This window comes from Antrostomus carolinensis, unplaced genomic scaffold (genome assembly GCF_000700745.2).
Source record: "Antrostomus carolinensis isolate BGI_N321 unplaced genomic scaffold, ASM70074v2 scaffold42914, whole genome shotgun sequence".
Taxonomy (NCBI): domain Eukaryota; kingdom Metazoa; phylum Chordata; class Aves; order Caprimulgiformes; family Caprimulgidae; genus Antrostomus; species Antrostomus carolinensis.
Window position 1 is genome coordinate 3162 of NW_010309577.1, and position 22344 is coordinate 25505.

The following is a 22344-nucleotide window of genomic DNA, read 5'->3' on the forward strand; positions in this document are numbered from 1 at the left end:
CTGACCACCACACAGAACAGCTCACACAGCAGGATTTAAGTGTGATAAATACCCTTGCCCCAGGTGGCTGATTTTTGCAGTAGAATTAAGTGTAGTGGTAGAGTTTGCACTAGAGTTTGCTAGTTACTCCAGCTCTGAATCCTTTCACCGTACTTTTACTCTCTGACAGACATGTCTTGTTAAAATAAGAAATCTGTAAGATTTTGAATATTTACATTATTTCATTTACTTAAATAGGCTATGTGGGTATGCATTTTCCCACACTGAGAGCCTGAACTCCTTTAGGTTGTTACTGGAGAAGAGCACAAGCATTCTGTGCTGGGACAAGAGATCCTTAGGATCCTCTCCTTAGGATCTCTGTCTCCTTAGAAGCTCGCTGTCTCTAGGAGGAAAAAGAAATGCTGTGATTGACTATTTCCACAATGTGAACAGGAAAGAGTTGAAGTAATAGTCAGGACAGAGGTGGCAGGCAATGCAGTCTCCCAAGCAGTCACAGAAACAGTTCGTTAAATGCAAATACAACCTTGGATACAAAGTGGAGGCTTTTCTTTGGTTATCCCACAAGCAAATAATGTGGCTGAATTTATTGTCTGAATCATTTTCCTGTACGTTGTAGTATACACCCATGCATTTTTAGTGCAAAACTTGTTAAGCTCTTTTCCAAGAGCAGGTCAGTTCATGAGTTTAAAAGATGCTGTCCATTGGAAAGCGTGTCAAAGGAAACCACTTTGTTAGGGGCTGAGGTACACACAATGCAACCCAGTAAAGATGGTATCTGAAGCTTCTTAGAGTACTGCCTTCTCTTCCTGCCTTTCTTACTTTTCATATCTTTGCATGGATGGTGAGAAGCAGAAAAAAGTAAACCAAATCCTTTTATTAACTGTTTTTAACTTGAAAAGTTTGTATTTGTAACCATTTGAGGGCTAGGTCATATCATGGTTCATATTCTTACTCTTATGTCTTCACCTACAGAAACAGGAAGGTAAGTGGGAAAAACGCCTCAGTGCTGCTTCTGTGCATTTTGAGTGTAAGTCTAAATAATATTTATAGCCAAGTTACAAACCCAGGCAAATGGGCTTCTTTAGACTGCCTGTATTGTTTTGCTAATGATTGTCCCATTTCCAGTTCTTAGTGCAGTTTCTTTATGGATAAGATCATGTTTCATGATGTAGAGGGAAAAGATGGCATTTTTGTTTTGAAAATGTTATTCTATGGCATTTTATTCTTTTAAATGTTATTTTTCTTCAGCTGAAGATATTGTGGTTATTTTCAAGTATAAACGTTGCCAGTTGTTCTTAAAGCTCTGAAAGGCTTTGCATTTGGTAATTAAATGAACTGCTTGAGTTAGTATTGTACTTTTCAGCCTTTCACATTTAATTAACATTCAAGTGGGAATTATGAACAATTTATATCTGTCAGGAAAAGACAAGATGTAACAAATTGTCTCTGTGCAGATGTGAAATTGAGGCAACCTTAGAGAGACTAAAGAAACTGGAGCGTGATCTGAGCTTTAAAGAGCAGGAACTAAAGGAACGGGAGCGACGTTTGAGGATGTGGGAGCAGAAATTAACTGAACAGTCCAATACTCCTGTAAGTAGACAATAATTCAACCTTTCATCTTACTTTAGAAAGTATTTGGAAATTTGTCTATGTGGATCTAGAGACACACCAACAAAACAGTGCCCCTGTTTTCTTTAATTGTTCCTTTGGGACAATTAAAGTCTATTTTACCACATTACTGCAAATAACTATACTATTTTTTTTATTTCATCTAATACATTAGGTAGATATCAGACATTGCTGGTAGTTCATATTGTGCCGTGCGCACTTCAGTAGTTTCCTATTGATTTGCAGTTCCCAGCTTTAAAAGTTGATTGCATTCAATAAATTCATTTTTCAACTAGAAAGTTGTTGACTTTAATGGATGCAGGATTTGGTCTTAAACATAAGAATAATTTGTTTCTTGCAGAAGAAGGCTTGAGAAACCTATGTAAGTTCTTTTTATTCTGTTATTTTTCTTTGAGAAGAAGCAAATTTCCCTTCTGTGAAAAAAGAGGGTCAAAGTTTGAGGTGTTAATTTCGGGCTTTCTTCATAACTATAGTTAGCATACTTCTACTGGCCAGTTATTAGCCATTAGGATTGCCACATTTCTATTAATAAATTGAATAAAAGAGTTTCCTTGGATTATCTTGAATTTCTTAATGAAATACAATGCTCTTGACTAGTGATTGGGAGAGGGAGGACCACAGGGTTAGTGCATGACTGGACATATTACAGCAGAACTGTTGTTAAGAAAAATACCACATTACCTACTTGTTTTTAAACACTACCCAAAAGAAATGCCCAATTGAGATTGCAGTAGTGTATGATTTTTCTTGTCCACAATTTCATCCTAATAATAACCTTCATTCCAGCCAGACCTATTTACATACAACTTGTTTTTAAGGCATAGCTTATTGCTATTGTTTGACTGAAGTTGCATTCATGTTCCAGCTGTGGACATGCAGTAATAAAATAATGAAGAATGTATGTTTTCCTATGTGCAGATACTGTGTGTTCTCAGTGGATAACTGTATGCCTGCTTTAACGCTTGCAAACTTCCAGTAACTGAGCTGTGAGCCATCATCTGTCCTGAGCACAGCATGAGACACAGCCTTAATGAGCAAATCTTTTCACGAGCAAGGCCCTAGGGTTTTTTATGCTGTACTTGCTTATGACTTCTACTTTTCACTTAGAACTGCCATTGCTGAAAGAATAAAGCATTGTGCTAAGGCCTATTGTGCTAAGCATGAACTATCTTTCTGCATAACATTAACCCAACTCTCCTATTGCATTTAAATGCAATTTCTTCTAATAGAGAAATATAGTTTTGTTTTTTCCATAGAGCTTTAGTGAACTTGCATGGAACAGCTTTTTTAAAAAGCCCTTTTGTCGGAAAAAAAATTGATATATTGGCAAAAATTAGCTTGTTCAAGCAGGATTGTTTTTTTTCATAGCAAATGAAGTTCTACCAGGAACTGATTACAAATACAACTATATTTTAACTTCATAGCTGTAAATCATTTGCAAAATACCCCTGGGCATTCTGTTTGCAAGCTGTAGTCCTTGGAGTCAAGTGTCTCCCTCCGTCCCTTGGTTCAGGGTATGTCTGCTCGGCAGTATCAGACTGGAGGATTGCAACAGGGAGGTTCACTGCTCAATTTTAACCTACCTGGGCTGTGAAAACAGTAGTAAAGATATGGCGACCAGAGCTAATAACACAGCTTAGGGTGCCCTCTAGGCTTATACCTGGCTCTTAACCAACACTAGGCCTTGTTGTGTCTTAGTTGGTACTGTCATCCCCGCGCTGCAGTCACTTCTTCGTTTTGGTCTGCAGCAAAGACCAGAGACCAGTAGATACTATTAAAGTGGTGTGAAGGAGCAGAATCTCAAACCAAGTGAAAGGAGAACAGGAAAGCTCTCTGCCACTTAATTCTCCAGTGTTTTAGGGTAGTTAGAAGCATCATCCTGCCATCCTGCATGGTAGGTAGCTATGAGTGGCAGGCTGCTCTTACTCCAAAGAATAAAGTATAGCTTTACACACATCAGCATGAGAGAAGGATGAGACCAATCTTGACTTCTGTGAAGGTATTATTTCTCCCTGCTCTTGTTTCGATCCTGTTTCTGCTGTGTCTTATACAACAGACACCTTGGAGTCTGATGTCTGCAGATTCCCTTTTTGTGCAGATCTCCAAGAGCCTCTTGCACAAAGTAATCTGGAGCCTTTTGGAGGAGTTTTGAAAGAGGACCTGACTTTAAGAAAGGAGTGTATGTAGCAAAGCTGAAGCTCATATTTAGAGAAAGACAGAGATAAAGATATGAAATCCAGATTTTCACCTATGGTGCTATGCACCTGGTGGTGGTCACTTAAGAAGAACAGTGGCTTGTACGAAGTTTGGGGATCCCAGCCATCTATAAAAGTCTCTTCATGATAGCTATCATATGCAGTGTGACACCAAAGGCAGGTCCTGTCACGAAGAGCTCCTGAGTTCTTCAGATAACAAGATGGCAAAATACGGAGTAAGTAAGGTGATTGTAACTCACAAAGTGAGCCACAGTTATGGTTTGTTTGCAGCTTACCCACTGCTGGGCATTCCACAAACACTGACCCAGAAACATGTTTTAGAGGAAAGCTGTTCTGCAGCTTTGTTGATTTTTATGGGGAATTCTTCCCATATGTGAGGGGATGATTTTCCATGTATCTGAAGTGACTAAAACTCCAATAGCTGACGGAAGAACTACCTGGCACTGTACAGAAGCATAGCTGCAGGTTCTTTCATCAATTAGCCATAGGACACACGAAGATTATTTAGGACACCTTGTCTTCCCAACTTCTTAATTTTATTTTCATTTCTTAAACCATGATCATTAACTTTTTTTAACCACAACACAAATAGAAAGCCTATCTAAGTAGGAAAAACTCAAGAGGAACAAAAGACAGGTATTGTCCTTTTTAATGATAGACAATTCATCAATATAAGTCATTTTGGCACCCTGAGCAGCCTGGCCATGGAGCCTCCTGTGTTGCAGACCAGGACATCACCATAATCACTACCGTAACCCATTGTGACCAACTGCTGTTGACACTTCAGTCAGTTTTCTAATGAGGTTAAAAAAGATGTGGGAAACCATGAATTTTGGGCATGTAGTTCTGCAAACAGCTTTGGAAAGAAAGGCCAGTTCAGATGTTCACACACAGCTCCTTTGCTGTTGCTTTAGTAAGTAGTTTAATTTGGCATGAAACTCCTGAGTTTTTACTCCCTGTGGAGAACAGGCAAGCATGTCACAGAGGTTACTGGCCCAGCCACTCAGAAGAGGCATTAATCATTATTTAGCTGGAGAGGGCACATTTCATTTGTTATTACAAACAGACTGGGTCAGGAAAACACCATTATCTGTAGGTGAAGATTAAATCAGTAGAGATTTAATATGATGTACAACCAAGTGGCAGATCTCTATTGATATCACTACCAAAAAAAAACCAAAACAAAAAAGCAGCAGCTGACCAGCCGACCAAACAGCCCATCTTCCCCTGGCTGCTCCTCCCTGGGACAGCTTCTAGAATCACGGTGCTGGTGCAGGATGGAGGCCAGTTCCCCTGTCCTTTGCATTGGTGAGAGGCTCGCTTGTGATGGCTGATGCAGGGTAACCCCTTCCTCTGCTTTTGAGCAGTCTTTGCACAAATAATACTGCTGCTGTTATTTCTGATATTTAGAGGGCTGCTACTTCTGCACCAAACTTTGGGAGCTTGTTTGGGTTCTCTGATCTTGATGTGATTTATTCTTCAATCCTGAAAGGTACAATTAAACAACTCAGACTTCTCTTGTACACACATTGCCTTGGGAGCCAGTCCACCTGGCTGGGAAATGTCACATTCTGTTTTACGCTGTACAAAATGAAGGATTTAAGAGTTTTAACCTTCTTTTGTCATGAAAGCTCTGCTACCTGTGGTTCTTGCCATGTGACCTAGTGATTTTGCACTTTCATTTAAGAACTATGACCCCAGAATGAAGCTGTCTGGTTTAATGAGTTCTTACTTGATCTCCATGTTTAGATTCACTAATCGTTGTGCTTTCTGTTGATGAACAACTAATCTGGTGGTGTCTTTCCTCAATTTTTAAATTGGTTCTAACTTTCACTTTTGCTCTGTCCTTTCCTCCTTTAAATAGTTTTTCTTACCTCTTGCTGCAAGAATGTCTGAGGAGTCTTACTTTGAATCTAAAACAGAGGAGTCAAACAGTGCAGAGATGTCATGTCAGATCACAGCAACAAGTAACGGGGAGGTAGCTGGCATGAACCAAAGTCTGAAGGCCTTGATGATGACGGGCTTTGGGGATATCTTCTCTCTGAACCAAGCAGGATCTGTCCTGCATTCTGGAATGCAGATAAACATGCAAGCCAAAAAGAATTCTTCTAAAACCACCTCTATGAGAAAAGGAAAGAAAATCAACATGGCTTTGGGTTTCAGTGAATTCGACTGGTCAGATGACGATGATGATGATGATGATGATGATGATTTTGATGACACAGATGATAGCAGCGAATGAAATAAGTTATAGAATTAACCCTGAAATTGGTTTTAGCAAAGCAAAACAATAAAGTTTTAGAACAAGAATCCTGTCAGTTTGGTCTGTTTAAATCCTGTAAAAGAAGAAAAAAAAAATAACAAACAACTGAGACCTTTTCCAGGCTGAGCATCTTTGTGTGTAGAAGGACACATTGTTTTTGTTTAGATTGTGCTGACTTACTTTGGCTTTGATGAACTTTGGAACTAAACTTTCCAAACTAATTGAGATTATTATTATTTTAAGAACTGTGATTATATCTATAATTCTTGATGCCTGATTACAGAAACTATGGCTTGATAACCTTAAGATCTGAAAACGTTGGGGGAAACTTCAATGCCACTAATGCCATTAATGTACTTCAAATTTTTCTTCTGTGTTTTTTGTCATTTCCCTTACCCTTTTAATTGTCAATCATATAGATATGCTTGTACTTCCGGATTTGCTATTCTGTACAACCCATTCTTTCTTACTGTTGCAGTGAAGGGGTTTGCTGTGTTTCTAATTTAAAGCCTTTTTCGAGGCAGCATTGTGGGAAGTCACAAATACTTTTCTAGGAGGAGAGAAGCTTGGTTGAGGGGAAGAGAGGGCTTAGTTAAATACACAGTTTAAAAACTGAATAGCAGCAGAATCCAGATAATCCCTATTAGTAGATGATTTTTATAAATGTTCTTCTTTTCCCCTCACGTGTATGTGCATGTGTATATAATTCACTCAAGCAAAGCAAAATGCAATCAGACCTCTGCATCTATTATCAGATATTGTAATCTAGAAGCTAATTTTTGGTTATATTGATGTAAATCCAGGAAACCTCATTAACTTTGATGGACTTATTCTTGTACCTGAGAGTAAAAATCAGTGTTAGTAAATTTTGATTCTGTTGCATCTCCTAAACTGTGTGTGCTACCCTTGTGAAAGGACAAAGAGAAGCCATCATCTTGGGCCCTACTACTGTGGCTTATGTGAAATTCTCCGTGATGGCAGTAATGTGAGGAATATTTACTAGTCTCTGTGTACCTGGTTTTTGCAGCTAAATCACTCTTAAAGTGTTTCCACTGCTGTTATGACTTACCGTAAAACTCGGTGTGTAACAATCTGCTGCAATAATTGCCTGTGAGGCACTTACGTTGAGAGCAGTGAGTACGTTTCTCCTGATGACCCCTTTAGTGGTGATGCAGAAGGAGGGAGGGAAACCAGTGCAAACACAAATACAGGTTAGAAAGGAAGATGTTGTAAAATATTTGCCCAAGGAAGAAGGGCAGCATTTCAAAAGGAAAACATTACTGTCTAGTTTAACTGTAGTGGGAATAAGCCATCAAAATGCCATTCTCAATTACTGGAGGGTTCTTTTATGAAAACTTCTGTTTTTGAGTGGCTTCTTTAATTATAGGCTTGCCCGTTACACAGCTCTAACCTACATATTATGGTGAGTGTTTTTGTAGATAGCTTAGAGAAAAATGGATACATTAGATAACAGCAGGCCTGAAATCATTACATGTTCACTCAACAAAACAGAAAGTTCTTTGAAGGAGTTTTTCTACAAGTGATGAGTGGGCACCTCTTCAGGTTCTGAGGGAGAATTGTTTTATCCTTAAGCATCAGCACTGGTCTGGTAACCTGCAAAGCAGCGAGTGCTGTGCTTCAAACTAACCTGCTCCGCTCAGTTTGCACAGTATTAGACCCTCCAAGATGCTTAATTTCTGTAGGATGCCATTCCACATTCCACCTTCTTCCTAACCACTGCAAATCCATTGGCTTGAAGTTAAACTTCTTCTATCAGGAAGCTTTTCTCATGATAGAATTGTGATTTAAATGATGTAATAAGTTTACAGAGAATACCAAGGAGAAACTTGCTGCTTTGGCAGAGGTAGGGATGGCTTCTTAGGTCCATCAAAGCAACCTGGTTTTAGGGAGAAAAAGGGACATTGAAGGGCAAATAGTTAAATTGGAAATAAGAGCAAATAGGCTGTTTCCAGTGCAGATTTTGTACTATTTTTGTAAGTCTACATCTGCTAACACCCACAGCAATGATACTATTTTTGTAACTGCAACTTTGCACCGAGGAAAATTTGATTGATTTGTGTAATCTGATATGTGCACTTTAGATCTTAGGATGTATGTCATTGTGCATAAATTACTGTAACACATAAGGAATGTAGGACTTTCAGCTTTAACTGAAAATGAAGTTTGATTCAGTACATTTAGTATTCAAAAAAACAAAGAAAATCTGTTCCTAGCCATTGATGTTTTGCACTTTTTTAGCATGTGACAATCTTTGAGCACTTCATGCACATTTATATTTGCATGGATTTTAACTGAATTTATAAATGCACTCCTAATCTTTACAGAAGTAAAAATAGTCCTTAAGTAGTATGACACAGGACTTCATAGTTGCAAAATCAAGGTTCAAGTCTGTCTACAAGGTTTTGTGCTTACCCAGGCACGTAACTTAATTCAGTAAAATATCATCAGAATTTGGTAGCATACTCATAGGAATTTCCGCTATCTACTTAGTTCCAGTATTTTTTTATGAAACAAAGATGGATTTTTCCCCCCCCCTTTCTTTTCCCATACATTATTTGTCAAAGCAAATTAAGCTATATTAAGGAAAAAAATTCAACTCTTGTAAAACTTACCTGTGTGTTCAAAGTAGCAAAGGTGGTCTCTGAATTGTAGAGAAGGTAATAACATGAGACAAACTCTTCTGATGCAGTTCTCCTGCATGAGTTTTGTGCTTTGGATATTGGCTATTCTTATTTAAAAAACAATGGTATTGATTGCATTTTTTCACTTTCCTGCGATGAATTTCATACTGGATGTTTCTAGTTTACAAGACAAAAAACACACATGAGAATCAAGTTGTGTTGTTTCTGCCTTTGATACGCTTCTCACTAGATAAAGGTTTTGAAAGTGGCACTGGTGGACAGGTATGTTGGTTGGAGGAGGTTAGAGCATTTAATCTTCCACACCTGATTTTGCTCTACAGTGCAACCCTGTCTGTCTTCTACCTATATTGTCACCAGGGTATATAGATCTCCACAACAGTCCACGGGCATGTAGTCTGTCAGCTTATGAAGCATTAACCAAACCCAGAAGGAGTTTCTCTGGCTGCTCTGAGCTATGAGCAGAGCCACCAAAAGCCTTCCCATGCCGCATACACACCTCTCAGCTTATTAGTCCCCACCAGGCCTTTTGGGATCCCAGTTTTCTTTACCTTCCGTAAAGCCCTGGAAGTATCTGCAGTAAAATAACGTTGCTGCATTTGACAGAGGGGAAAGGTAAGAACTAGGCTGGAATAACTCATTTTGACCAGGCTGTTGTACTGCCAGCACTGACTTAGATGGGTAAGTGGCCCGAGAGAAGAATGGTGAGGATCAGCTTTTGGCTTGCTTAAAGATGCAGGATGAGCTGGGACCAAGACAGGATGTCCAACTCACAACTCCCTTTCTTTTCCTTCAGCAGTGGGGAAAAAATGGAAGGGGAAATTAATGGAGGAAAACTTTTGATCTAGTAATTTTTGTGATGATCACATCACTAATTCCCTGGAGTGTCCTGAGGTACAGTGTGTCAGCATACTGCATCCCCAGCCGGTCGTGTGCTGCCTGACGTGGAGCTTGTCCCCTCTAGATGGGAAGGGCTTCCAGGAGGTGGGGTCTGGCACAGCTTCTTGTCACACAGTTGCATTCTTGACTTGCCATTTGCTTATCGTTCCAGCAATTTGTTAGATGTTGATTCCCTTTCCTTCTGGGTCTTAAAGTGGTTATTCTGAGTTAAATATTTGATGCAATAACTATTTGTATTGCTGTCAGCAGTAGCACTAAATCCATGGTGTGCATATAGCTGTTAAGTATTCAGCAGCGTTACTATGTCTTTAGTACTGTAGTTCTTTTTTCTGTAATCAGGCAGCTTTTACAGGTTTTTAGTAAGACCTCTAACTTGACAGCGGTTTTCACTACAGTCCTAGGTAGAATGTTCAGGTAGAAAAATAAGTTCATTTAGTAATTATCACAGCCCTTACAATGCACTGGTGGGAATCTGGAGGAGAGACCTTTCCCTTTTCCCCCCAGACTTCAACTTAGTGTACACTGTAAAATCTGCACAGAGATTTCTGATGTGTGAAGATTTAATTTTGGAACTGTAGAACCAACAACCTTCTTTAAACATTTTGTATTGTGTGCTAAATATTCATATGCCTTTTAAAGTCAGATATAGTCCACTGCATTTCTTGCTTTTGCACTACTGAAAAAGTTTTGTACTGAATAGTAGGCGTCAATGCTACACTTCAAGTGTGAACTGATGAAATTTGAATAGAAAATATTTTCACAGTGTTAGAAAGCTTCATTCTCCCTTCTGAAAAAAACAATGCTGAGCGCAATGCCTGTGCCAAAACTTTTGTGCTGTAAACTGAATATATAGTTTGTGTGGAACATGCAATGTTACACTTCTGTGTGGTAAAACCTTGCAGCGTCAGTTATTCTCTTTATTGCATTTGACATACGATGTCTTGTTTTATTCACACTGTGGATTTGATTTTCCAGTGTAAAACCAAAGCAAACAAACAAAAAGAAATCATGCAATGTATTCAATTTCCTCAATTGGTGTCATAAACTTTCTTTTGATGTGAACTTTTTCCTTTGCTTCTCTTTGTTCCAAACTTCTATTTTGCAATAAACATTTTGACAGTAAATTTTATGCATCTGTGTCCCTGTGTAAAATGCTGGTGTTTCAAGAGGTTCCTTATTGTCTGCTGGTTTAAGTCACTTTTTGTATCACTCACTGTGACATTTCTCCTTTATTCTCACATCTTAAAAAAAAAAAAAAAAAAAAAAAGAAGTAATACAGAACATATTCTGTCACTGGTTATATTTAAACATAGGAAAAGCTGAAAAAATCCATTGTGCAACTGAAAAAAAAAATTGGACTTTTGCAGTAAATGGTTGTTGTACAAATAACTGTACCAGGCTCTTCCCGCAGCACCAGCTGGTTTGTCTCTTAAGTACCTACGAAAGGCACAACCCGCTGTCTTCCTGAGGATGTTTACGATTGCCGCTTGCCCTCCCTTGTGCTCAGGGTTTGTCCCCAGTACTACTTCTGCCCCACAGTGTCCTGCCCAGGCTGCAGGTAGCTGTTGGCATAGGGAATGCCTGACTAACAGCAGGTAGGTTGAGAAAATTGACTGGAAGTATGGTGTAGTAGAGAGAAAAAGTCAGGAAGGTCTCTTTTTCTCTGGCAGACACATCTTCCCTTCTGCCACTTCACCCTGATGCCTTTGGCTCTCTTTCCTTTGGGGAAGCAGTGAGCAAAGAGATGGGTTTGTGGGTCTGCTAGGTCCTCCTCACAGAGGTGGCTTCAGCTGGTATCATGGATGGTTTGTGCCCAGCAAGGTTTGACTGAGACCTTGGTGGAGGAGGAGGAAGAGTCATCAAAGTGGGGTGGGCAGCAAAAAGTCATAGATAGGTAGGCAAAAGTCAAGGGGTGTTGGGTAGTCACAAGTCCTTCAATGGGAGTTTCGTGTGGATGCTGCAAAGGGTGTTTCACAGTGATGGCTGAAAGTTGTGGACAGATTACACTAGACCCTGGTCTCATGTCTGGAGAGCCAGGGAAGTGCTCAGCCATGTAACAGGCAGCTCTGCCCTGGGCTCAGTGTTCAGCTGGAGGCAGGCAGGGGCGAGTGCCTGCGAGGGGCCATGCTTGGCCTGTGGGTAGGGTCTGGAGAGCTTGTGAGTGGCAGAGCTCTGTGGAGGGAGTTACAAAGCCTTGGGGGCTGGTGGGTAACCGAGCCAAGTCTCTCATAAGTTGATGTTGTGTACCTCAAATAAGTTTGCTGCTACATCATGATATTGAGCCTTTGGGAGACACCGACAGTGCAAATACGTACATACCAATTAATGTTAAGCCTTTAGCTGGATGAAAAGCCAAGAAGGTGAAGTTTGGAATACCATAAGCTTGAATGAGCAAAATGGCAATCAGTATTACAGTGACGTCTGTGTCAGTTTTCAAATCATCCCAGAATTTCACTTAACACAGCTGTTCTCCAGTGCATTCTCCCTGGTTTCCTTGTGCTTCAAGAGCTAACACCAATTCGCGTACAACAACGTGTGTCCCGCGTGGCTGCTGCACTGGAGGAGGCTGGGCAGCACTGCGCTCCCCAGCCTCAGGGCAGCAGTTAGGAAGCATTGGCAGAAACCAAGAGAGACTTGTCTGTACAGGAAGACTAGCCACAGTGGCCTGAATCCAAATTCTGCTTTCACTGCTGTCTAGTGACAGTTTTCCTTCCTTTTGCAGAAAATGCCCATCATTCGGGAGGGACTCGTAGTCACAGCTCTATTTTCATTGCAGAAATCAGGTGGTACCAAAGCCATAGCAAAAGCCTTCCCAGGGTGTCAGAGCCGAGAGGAGAGGCAGCTAGAGTCCCTCACCGTCGGAGTTTATTCTTGCTTCCTAAATTGTTTCTATCAGAGATGTGCTGAAAATTTTATCTATATAAAACAATGGGATTGATTTAGCACTGCCACTGTGCTGTTGGAGCCAGCCTGTGGTCAGTGTGAATCCAAGGGTTTAGTGTGTCAGTATGAGAGTTGTAGCCTAAAGTCCTGCTCTTTGCAGGTGAAAAGGAACCAAATAAAATTGACCACCAAAGTAAAACATGGGTGGAGGGGAGCAAAATGATCAGACAGTTTTCTTTTCAATTCGTATCTCTCACACAGTTGCTGCCCTCCTTTGATATTTGTGCGTGGACCGAAGAAGATGTGGTGAGTAGTTTGTGTTAATGTGGCCAGTGTTGTGCTGCTGGAGCTCTCTTAACAAATTACAGTGGGTATGGAGGGAGGGAAAGCCAGATCAGAACATCTAGGTGAGATATTACTGCTATTTGCTTGGTGAAACTCATGTCCCAGAAAGGCTTTAAAATGACCATGAGTAAATTAAGGACTCAAGCAACCTTCATAAAACAGCCACATTCTCCAATGTCCCGAAAATCACTTGTTCTGGGAGCTGTCAGCAGCCAGGAGAGCATTCCTGAGTGATCATTTAAGGAAGGTAGAAGTGCCCCAAGACCTGTCCTGCACAGGATAAAACAGGTTCAAAGGTTTTATCCCACTCTGTGCCACCAGGATGGTAATTAACTGAAAGAAAGTTAAGGGGTTTTAAGGGCTGTGGACTCCCTCTTTCATGTAAAAGAATGGTATTGAGTCTTTTTTACCTTTTTATTCAGTTAAAAACATCAGTGATTTATCTCTAGCGTAGTGATGTGTCATAGTGATTTTAACATCCCATTTAGCACCCTCCTTGTGTGTTGTGTATCATGCGGTTGGTGAGCTACTGAAGGGCCATCTGGAAAGCCAGTGCAAAAGCCATGATAGCCCTGGCTCCTTAACTTCAGCCCCTTTAGCATGTGACGGATCACTAAGCTTCTGCTTCAGTCATTTCTCTTTTTCATAATGGTAAACTGAGGAAGGTAGCTGCAAAATAGAAGGCATTTTTAAAGAGCTGAGTAAAAGTAATCACTTGCCTTGGTGAATCTTGAGCCCTTTAACCCAAAGTTAGAGATATTTTAAAATTTTGTTTTAAAAAAGAATGATTACTTGCAAACTCCAAATAACTGTAATATAAAATTTTGATAATGTGAACTTTAAGACTGATTCCTCTTTTTTGCAGTTTTTCTGGATGCAACAACTTACTAGAAAAGGTAAAAGCTATTCATATATACCTTCATAATCACATTTGCTCATCTTTTTCTCCCTCCAATAAAGCACCCTATGGATTTCTGAATAACCTCTCTTATCTTAAGGTGATACTTCTGGTGAAATGAGTGTATATGCTAGCTTGTTTAAGGAACATCATATCACTGGGAAACGATTGCTTCTTCTAGAAGAAGAGGATTTAAAGGACATGGGAATTGTTTCCAGAGGACACATCATCCATTTAAAGGTATTGAACAGCATACGATTAATGTTGCAATAGGTTATAGTGTGAATATTAAGAAGGAGTCTATGGGTTTTCAGTAGTATTAACAACCAAAAAAAGTTATAAAGCTAAATAGAGAACATATTTGTATTAAAAAACCCCAGAGTTACAAGTTTGTATGGATCTAGAACCCAAAGCAACCTGAGCATTTAATGAGGCATGAAATGTGCTGTGGTCTTTATATTCCTCTGCAGCTCTTGGTTTTCTTGTAGGCTGGACTCTCAATACTGCTAAAGATTCACCTAGGAGGGTTGTTCTCCTGGCAGGAAGCTTTGTATGTTTTCAGAGAGAGGTCTCCCCAGAGATTTCTCTTTAGCTGAGAGAGGAACAGATATGAAAACAGTTACTTGAACTGAAATCTCTCAACTTCTCAACTTTCACATATCATCTCTAGCTTAAATCGTACTTTGACTAACAAAACTCCATTAGACAACTTTAAAGCTGATTGCTGGCCAGGTTGCGTTGCTCTTAAAGCTTTGTTTCACGGTGTTTTAAATACCTGATGTTTGTAATGAGTTAAAAAAATCATGGTCTGGAAAACTTGATCACAACAGCAGTAATAATATTAATATTGTAGCCACAGGAGAGTTCAGTTTCTTGGCAGTCAGCTTTGGAAAAGCATTTTTCTAAAAGCAGCATCTGTAATTCTGTTGGGTTTCAATGATTTTATACCACAATTTACTAGTAAAGAGATACTTGTATTGTAATTGCTAGTCCTGCAAATTTAGCTTCATAAGTCACACAGATTTATTCCCCTTTTGCTCATCAGCCGTTTTTTTCCATGTCACACACCATTACTGATATATTTAATTTACATTTCCTACAGGGAAAATTATTGAAACCTAATAAAGTCAACAATGCCCAAAATGAAAGATTTGAGCTTCCTGGGTCGATTGATCATAAATAGAAACAACCAAAACAGCCCCCCAAACATCTCTTTCTCTGATTAAGCAGATCTGATTCTGCATGCGAAATGGGGCCAATCTACCATGACAGTGTCCACAACAGGGCTGTATTTCAAACTCTTCTCACATGCCCTAATGTATCCGCAATGGAAAACACAGTGCACATGGAGTTGTGCTGTTTTTCATGCTGGTATTTGCAGTATGAGATACTGAATGAGTCCCATCTGATTTTGTTGATTTTTTTTTTTTCTAGACTGCTATTGAGAAGTTAACCCATGACTACCTAAATCTGTTTCATTTTCCACCATTAATTAAGGCAAGTCTCGTTGTTTATATAAGAAGTGCTTCTCGTGTTGGTATGATTATTTTATTGTTCTCATGTCTCAACTTTCCTACCATTTGCGGGAGGGCGAAGCAGCAGTTCCTGCAGAGGGTTGTGACAAATGCAGGGGTTCAACAGCAGCTATGGGTCACATCAGAACAAGTAATAGGATAATAAAAGTTGTTTTCAAGGAGGCTCTAATATTTTATCATGGAACCAGTAGTATTAAATTAAAAGACTACTACTTGTTGCAATTCCTTTGCTATCATTAATCAGAAATTACTCTTAAGAGCCATTCCTCCAAACTGGTGCCACTGACTACTCACCACCAAAGAACAGCAGACCCCTGGCCTAGAAAGCTCATCATTCCTCAGTTTGTTAATGTTACAGGAGAGAAGGATGATTTATAATGTCTGGTCACCCTCGCATTAACCTGTTGGTTTTCTGAGATCAGTAAAAAGAGCCAGGCAAAAGAGCAAGAGTATTTGGGAACCTTGGGGTTGCCAGAGCAGATACTCTCCTGATTTAATTTGGTGAGCTAATCAAGCAATTCTAGACCCCAAAGCCTGAAGTAGCTTTTTTAGTCATAATTTATTGCACAGATATATAATGAAATCCACTTACAGTGAATTTGCATACAGTGAAACCGTGTTCCGCAAAGGGGAAAATGAAAGTCAGGGCTTTGCTGGCATGCCACGCCAGCTGCAATTCCAACGGCAGTGGCTGCCATGATGTGCACAGCGGCACCGTGCCGCGCCAGAGCAGTTCGGCCAGGAGCAGAAATCGTGCAGCATCTCCCAGGTGCCACCCACTGCGCGCCATAAACCCACGCACAGGTCCTGGCCCCTCCTGGAGCATCGTGATCAGGGCAGAGTGATGGCTCCTTCCTGCTGCCTGCCAGCCTTGTAGCACCTGAAAAGCAAATCCTTTCTGCCACCAAAGGCCTTGCTCCTGTCTCCCAAGGGATTATGGTAGATGTGAAGTCTCGCCTTGCCTTTTTTTGGCAGGATTCTGCAGGTGAAGCCGAAGAAAACATAGAGAAAATAGTGAATCTTGAACTCGTTTTTGGTTATCACTTGAAGCCGGGAAATGGTCCAAAGGTAAGGTGGGAGCAGTAGGTTGGTTTGTTTGGTTAACAGTCACTACCCAGAGGGTCCAGTACCTTCTGGACACAAAAAGCTAATTTGCTGTGAGAATCCTCTTGTTTTGGAAAGTGCTGACCAAATGTCAAGGTAGCAAATGGTGTTGCATTGGTGATGGGAAACCATATCCCCGAGCAGGTGAGGAAGAAAAGAATGGCATAAAAAGCTTTTACTGAAAGCTTTTGTTTCCTCCTGAACAATTTTTTTAACCATAATTTTTGTAATTCAGGCTTTCGCTTTGTTCCTTTTATCCCAATGGGTGTGAAATAACAATCCATTTATGCAAAAAAAAACCCATTCACACTTGAGCAGTGCTGTACCCCTGATGTTAGTGGACAGACTATTACTTTTGTCTCAGCAGAAAGATGGTGTCTTTTTATGCAACCAAGAGGAGTCTGGAAAATACGTGATATGCATGGCTGCTGCTGGGGACAAGGGCACTGGTCCTGGTGGTGACTGTGTTCACTCACAGTACTGGGGAAGCAGCGAGGGGTAGGTGCAGCACATTGCAGATGGCAAAAGTACTGTGCAGCGGCCAGTAAAAGGCAATTACCAGCATGCCACATACTAATCAAACCTCAGCTCCAAGCTGAGCTGGTTCAAGGATCTCTCGTTACACCCTGTGTAACAGGAGTGTTGACGACTCCAGATGTTCCAGCAAAGAATTTCCACCATGTTGTCCTTTCTTGAGAATGAAGTTTGTCCCATGCTTTTTGTTTTCTTTATCTAGCCTGCGACGGACTCTGAGTTCAAGGGTTTTAGAATTAATCATCTATGTGGAAATGGTGTGCAAAGCATTTTTGAGTTAAGAGTCAGGGGTTGTGACAGCAGGATTTGTTTCCTTTTGTGTTTGACAAATCTGCATCGTGTGTCCACCCTAAACTTGTGGGTGGCTGACTTTCATCTTGTGCTGTCTGGCTGCTTTGCTTTCAGGGCATATTGTTTGCAGAAGTCTCTTGATTTCTGTACTTGGTGGTGCTTGCAGAGAAAGCATTTAGGTTTGTACTTAGTAGGAACTTGGACTCGTACTGAAATCATTTCATCAATTTGAAAAAGCTTTTTGCTTTTTGTCTGGAGATTTCCTTTTTTTGTTTGTTTCTTTTATCCTAAGCACTTTTTTTTTTCCTGTTAAAATCTTCTTTATCACTATGTGAATTACTTAGACTGTCTCAGTGTTCTTGAATGCATCTAGCTTGCGATGCTGTACAGCTGCTTTTTTGTAGGTGTGCATCTTTCTCTCCCATGTGCAACTGTACAAGGAAATGGAAGTCCTTGTATCTCCCTTCCATTTCCAATATGGGTTGTGAGCCGTACTGCAGGGAGGTGGGCAACCTCCCCCAGGAAAAAGCAAGAGAAGGAGTGAATAGACTCTGAGTGTTGGAGGGAAATTCAGGTTGCATTAATTCCTACTAAGTTTGACAAGTAGATATTTTAGCCATGATGGCAAAATTTGCAAATAATACACTGTGCCCAAGTCTGTTGGACAGAAGCTAAATTGTTACAAGAGGACAAGGCTAGTTCAATGGGCCTGCATATTGCTGGCATAACCTTTGCAGGTTTCTCACATGCCAACTGAGAACCCTCCCTTTTTGGTCCTCTCTTCTCTGCGTGCTGTCAGGCCCTTTCCTGAGGAAGTCATTCCCTCTGCAGCCGTGGACATGTGCCAGGCATGCCTGTCCTGGCATCTGCCCTGCCACAGCACCTGTGTCCCTGGTGATGTTCCAGGGAATGCACTGTTTGTCACCTGAATTTGTCAGGGCTGAAAATCTCTGTCTGAGGTCTGCTTAATAGCTCATACCTGCCTTTAAAGATGTTGTGGCTAAGCTAGCTTTAAAAATTGGACTGGGAGGAGTAGATCAGCTGAGGTTTTAGGCGAGATGCTATGGCCACCGTAAGCAAGGTAATTTGCATTCAACATAGCACTAACAAAGACTGCTGTGGTACATAATGTACAGAAAATTTGGCTAGCTTGCTTCTTTGAAAATCCCTGGATACAATCTTCTAGCTCCCCTAGAGGCTGCTTCAAGCCAACTACTGCTGCCATCCAGATTTGCTCCAAAATTAAGATATTGCGTAAACCAGGATTGAAGGGTTTAAACTTCTTTTACTGTCCCATTTTTGTAAGAGTGGTGCCTGTTCCTGTAAAACTGGGTCAGCAGAAGCACTTGGGATCGTACCTTCCACCATCTTTACAGCTATAAAGCTGGCCTACATGAGTTTAAAAATAAATTTCTCAAAGGAACTTTACCCATATCAGTCCCTAGAGCTGGCTGCCTAGCTAAGAAGCATTCCTCCTGTTTTAGCTGTGAGGAAGAAGAGGCAATAAGCTCAAATCTGGGTTACGAGTTGAGAACGTGTGTTCCCTGGGTGATGGAGGAGACTGCTAGACCTGTGTACATCAAGGGAGGTCATTAGGCTCAGGTGGGAGCTGGTGCCCGCAGTTCCCCTGTACTGGGGAACACTTGATGCTGGGAGGCTGGCTCTGTGCTGGTCTCCTGGGCTGAGTTCACAGTAGTGCTGGTAGTGCATCTTCTGGTGTAGCTGCACCTGGAAGCTCATCCATGCACTTGGAGGTTGCTCTGCCAAAGCATGGAATGGGATGGACATGTGGGACAAAAGCACATTGCTGATCCACACTAAAGCTCTGGTGTGGGAACAGCCTCAGCGTGCAGCGTGACATACCACAATGTCATGGGGCATAAAAGGGCTGGATGAGCTGGTCCAGGACCCAGAAATCATTTGAGAGGGGCAGGTTCATTCAGATGCGTTTGGCTGGTCAGACCACAGCACCATCTCAGGTCTGAGGATGGTTCCTCGGGGCACAGGTGTCCTCTCCCTGGCGCAGCACCGAGCCCCGTCAGCACAGCCAGTGCACCTTCTCCATAAGCAGGCAGAAACTTAAGGGCCTTAGGAGTGGCAGTGCCCTTTAGCAAGGATCCGGACTAATATACTTCAGGATGGCATTTGAATGTTCAGCCTTGTCTGTACACTGAATGAAACATTGACTTTCCAGTACGTTACTTTACCAGCCTCAGATTTGTTATCTAATTTGAACTGCATCTTCTAGTGGGATTATGTTGGTTTCCACCAGCTGACAGATGCAGTCATTTCATTACAGTTTCCTTCCCTTTTTAGCTGTATCTTTGGAGGTGATGAAAGCTCAGTTGACCTTTGTGCTCTCTGAATGCATCAGGAGTGAGCTCTGCAAAGCTAACCTGGATTTTAGAGGTTTCTTTTCCAACTCTTGTAGTTCGAGTTATGTGGTTACTTCCATTCACTTCCTTTTAATGACCTTTCTGTACACAATTCCCACTGACCTGAAAAGTGATAGATTTTGATATTTTAAATGAATTTTTTTCGCAAATTAAAAAAAAAGGAAGGGGACACCAATTAACTCCAAGATACCAAAGAGGGTAAAAAAACAAACCCTGGCAATTGTGGCTTGAGCTGATCTGCAGAACTGCAGAGGGAATTTTCAATGACTTTCTCATCCTAGGTGGCTCATTAAAATTTCCCAATCAGGGAAAGGTGTCTGAGCTGTGTCAGCTCCACACTGATGAATCACCCAACCCCTAAAAAGAGATGGTTCACAGTCTTTTTGTCTCCTGTTGATGCATGCTTTAGTTTTGGTCCTCAAAAGGGCAGATTTCACCATGCCTTTGAGTGTTTTCATTTTTTACTGAGTGTGGCACAATCTGACCTACATCCAAACACAAAGCCTTGAAGTTGGCTCACCATCTTGCCTTATTTTCCCCCAGTTACCTCTCCCTGCATTTGACAAGGTAAGGAGCAGAGCCTCTTCAAAACCATCTGCTAACTGTGTGAACTATTTTCTAGTCTTGAATATCCAAACTGGGATATATTTTAATGCTGTTATTTAAATATGTAGTGCAAAAGTGAATACTTAAAGAGGGCCTATAAGAAAGATCATAGAATCATAGAATGTTGTGAGTTGGAAGGGACCCACAAGGATCATTGAGTCCAACTCTTGCCCCAGCATAGGACAGTCACAAGATTCAGACCATGTGTCTGAGGGCCTTGTCCAAATGCTTTTTGAATATTGTCAGGCGTGGTGCCATGACCACCCTGAGGAGCCTGTTCCAGTGCTCCACCACCCTCTGGTTGAAGAACCTTTTCCTTATGTCCAACCTAAACCTCCCCTGGCACCTCTTCCTGCCATTTCTTCTGGTCCTGTCATTGGTCGCCAGAGAGGAGGGATCAGCACCTGCCCCTCCTCTTCCCCTTGCAAGGAAGCTATAGACTGCGATGAGATCTCTCAGCCTCCTCTTCAGGCTGAACAAACCAAGCAACTTCAGCCTCTCCTCATACAGCTTCCCCTCTAAGCCCTTCAGCAATTTAGTGGCCTCCTCTGGACACTCTCCAGTTTAGCAGGGCCTGTAGTGATAGGACAAGGGGTAACGGTTTTAAACTAAAAGAGTAGACTAGATGTAAGGAAGAAATTTTTTACAGTGTGGGTAGTGAAACACTGAAACAGGTTGCCCAGAGATGATGTAGATGTCCCGTCCCTGGAAACATTCAAGGTCAACAGGGCTCTGAGCAACCTGATCTGGTTGAAGATGTCCCTGCTCACTGCAAGGGGGTTGGACTAGATGACCTTTAAAGATCCTTTCCAACCCAAACCATTCTATGATTCTATTATAATATTAAGGCTACTTCAGAGAGGCATTGTGACCAATTCTTCAGGTGGAGAAACCCAGGCTGGCAAAATGCAGGCAGTACCAGACAAAACAGTACTGATATAGTTGTAACTGGAATGCAGTTTCACAAGTGCTCAAGTCAGTTTCTGCTGTTTCTTCCCCTCTCGCTACATCAACACTCATAAAACCTTTCCTTACTTTCTTAAAAATAATTCCTAGTTCAGATAGATATGAGATAACATCACCAGTTTAATTTGCTGTGTAAAGTACTCCTCACATTACAAATATGACAAAAAATAAAGCAATGTCTGAGGTCAAAGTTTGAAATTCCAGTTTGGTAGTTTTTCAGTCATACATATTCCCCATGCTCTACAGGTATTTTAACCCATTTCATAAGTGAAACTGGTAGAGCAATTGGTTTTATCTGACCGTTCCTTTGTAAGACATTTGCAAGTACCTTGACTTTCAAATGTAGGGTTACTTAACCTTATCTCAAAACCTCATCTTCTACACCCTTTCTCTTTAGTTCCATCTCAAAGCATAATGCTTTCACTACTAAAGGCTAATAGTTAATGCGAGAATTGGAGTAGCTGTGTTTGTGTGCCATTTGCATAGATTTGCTCCTGTTCTAATAAGTAGTCAGTAAAGGGGTAAATACTTTGTGAAGGAAAAAAAAAAAACCCAAGCTGTAAAATAAAACCACAACCATGTTTAAATATAACCAGCACCATTAAGAACTGGTTACTGTAATGCACTGAGGAGGTGGATCCATGGGAGAGTGTTAGAAGTTAGTGCAGGTGATCTGAGCTCCTTGTATTTTGTTTCAAAGAGGCTTTTCTGGACCGTGCATTGTTTTTACACAAGGTGGAACTGGTATAACTCCATCACCTCCACTGGAATTGGTCCATGTAGTACCCATGTGTAACTGAGGTCAAACTCAAGCCAACACCTTTTAAAATCCGTGTGTAGGCAGTGCTGAGCCAGGGATTCCCATCAGAAATTATTCCATAAGAGGAATATATATGCCTCTTCATCTTGAAGAGGCATATAGACTTTTCAGCGAGGTAATGTGCTCACTTGACTTTTCTAGACTTTTTATTCTCGAGCTTTGTTTGCATGCCTTGGCAACTCTGAATTAACTCGCTGCCTTCCACACATTGTGTCCCGCATGTACAGCCTCAGCCATAGATACATCTGCAGAAGGACAGGGAGGTTCCCAGTGGTCCGTAGGCTTGGCATGTGTCCTC

General features: G+C 41.1%; 1 protein-coding gene across 1 annotated transcript in view; it reads left to right on the forward strand.

Moving 5' to 3' along the window:
• The first annotated feature begins 935 nt into the window (after positions 1-935).
• Positions 936-22344, forward strand: part of LOC104518472 (mitogen-activated protein kinase kinase kinase 20) — a 34218-nt gene continuing 12809 nt past the window's right edge. The window contains exons 1-7 of the mRNA XM_010166154.1: positions 936-982; positions 1455-1590; positions 12813-12857; positions 13762-13792; positions 13895-14034; positions 15229-15291; positions 16305-16397. Of these exons, the coding sequence (XP_010164456.1) occupies positions 936-982; positions 1455-1590; positions 12813-12857; positions 13762-13792; positions 13895-14034; positions 15229-15291; positions 16305-16397 (555 nt within the window). The remainder of the gene's footprint in view (positions 983-1454; positions 1591-12812; positions 12858-13761; positions 13793-13894; positions 14035-15228; positions 15292-16304; positions 16398-22344) is intronic.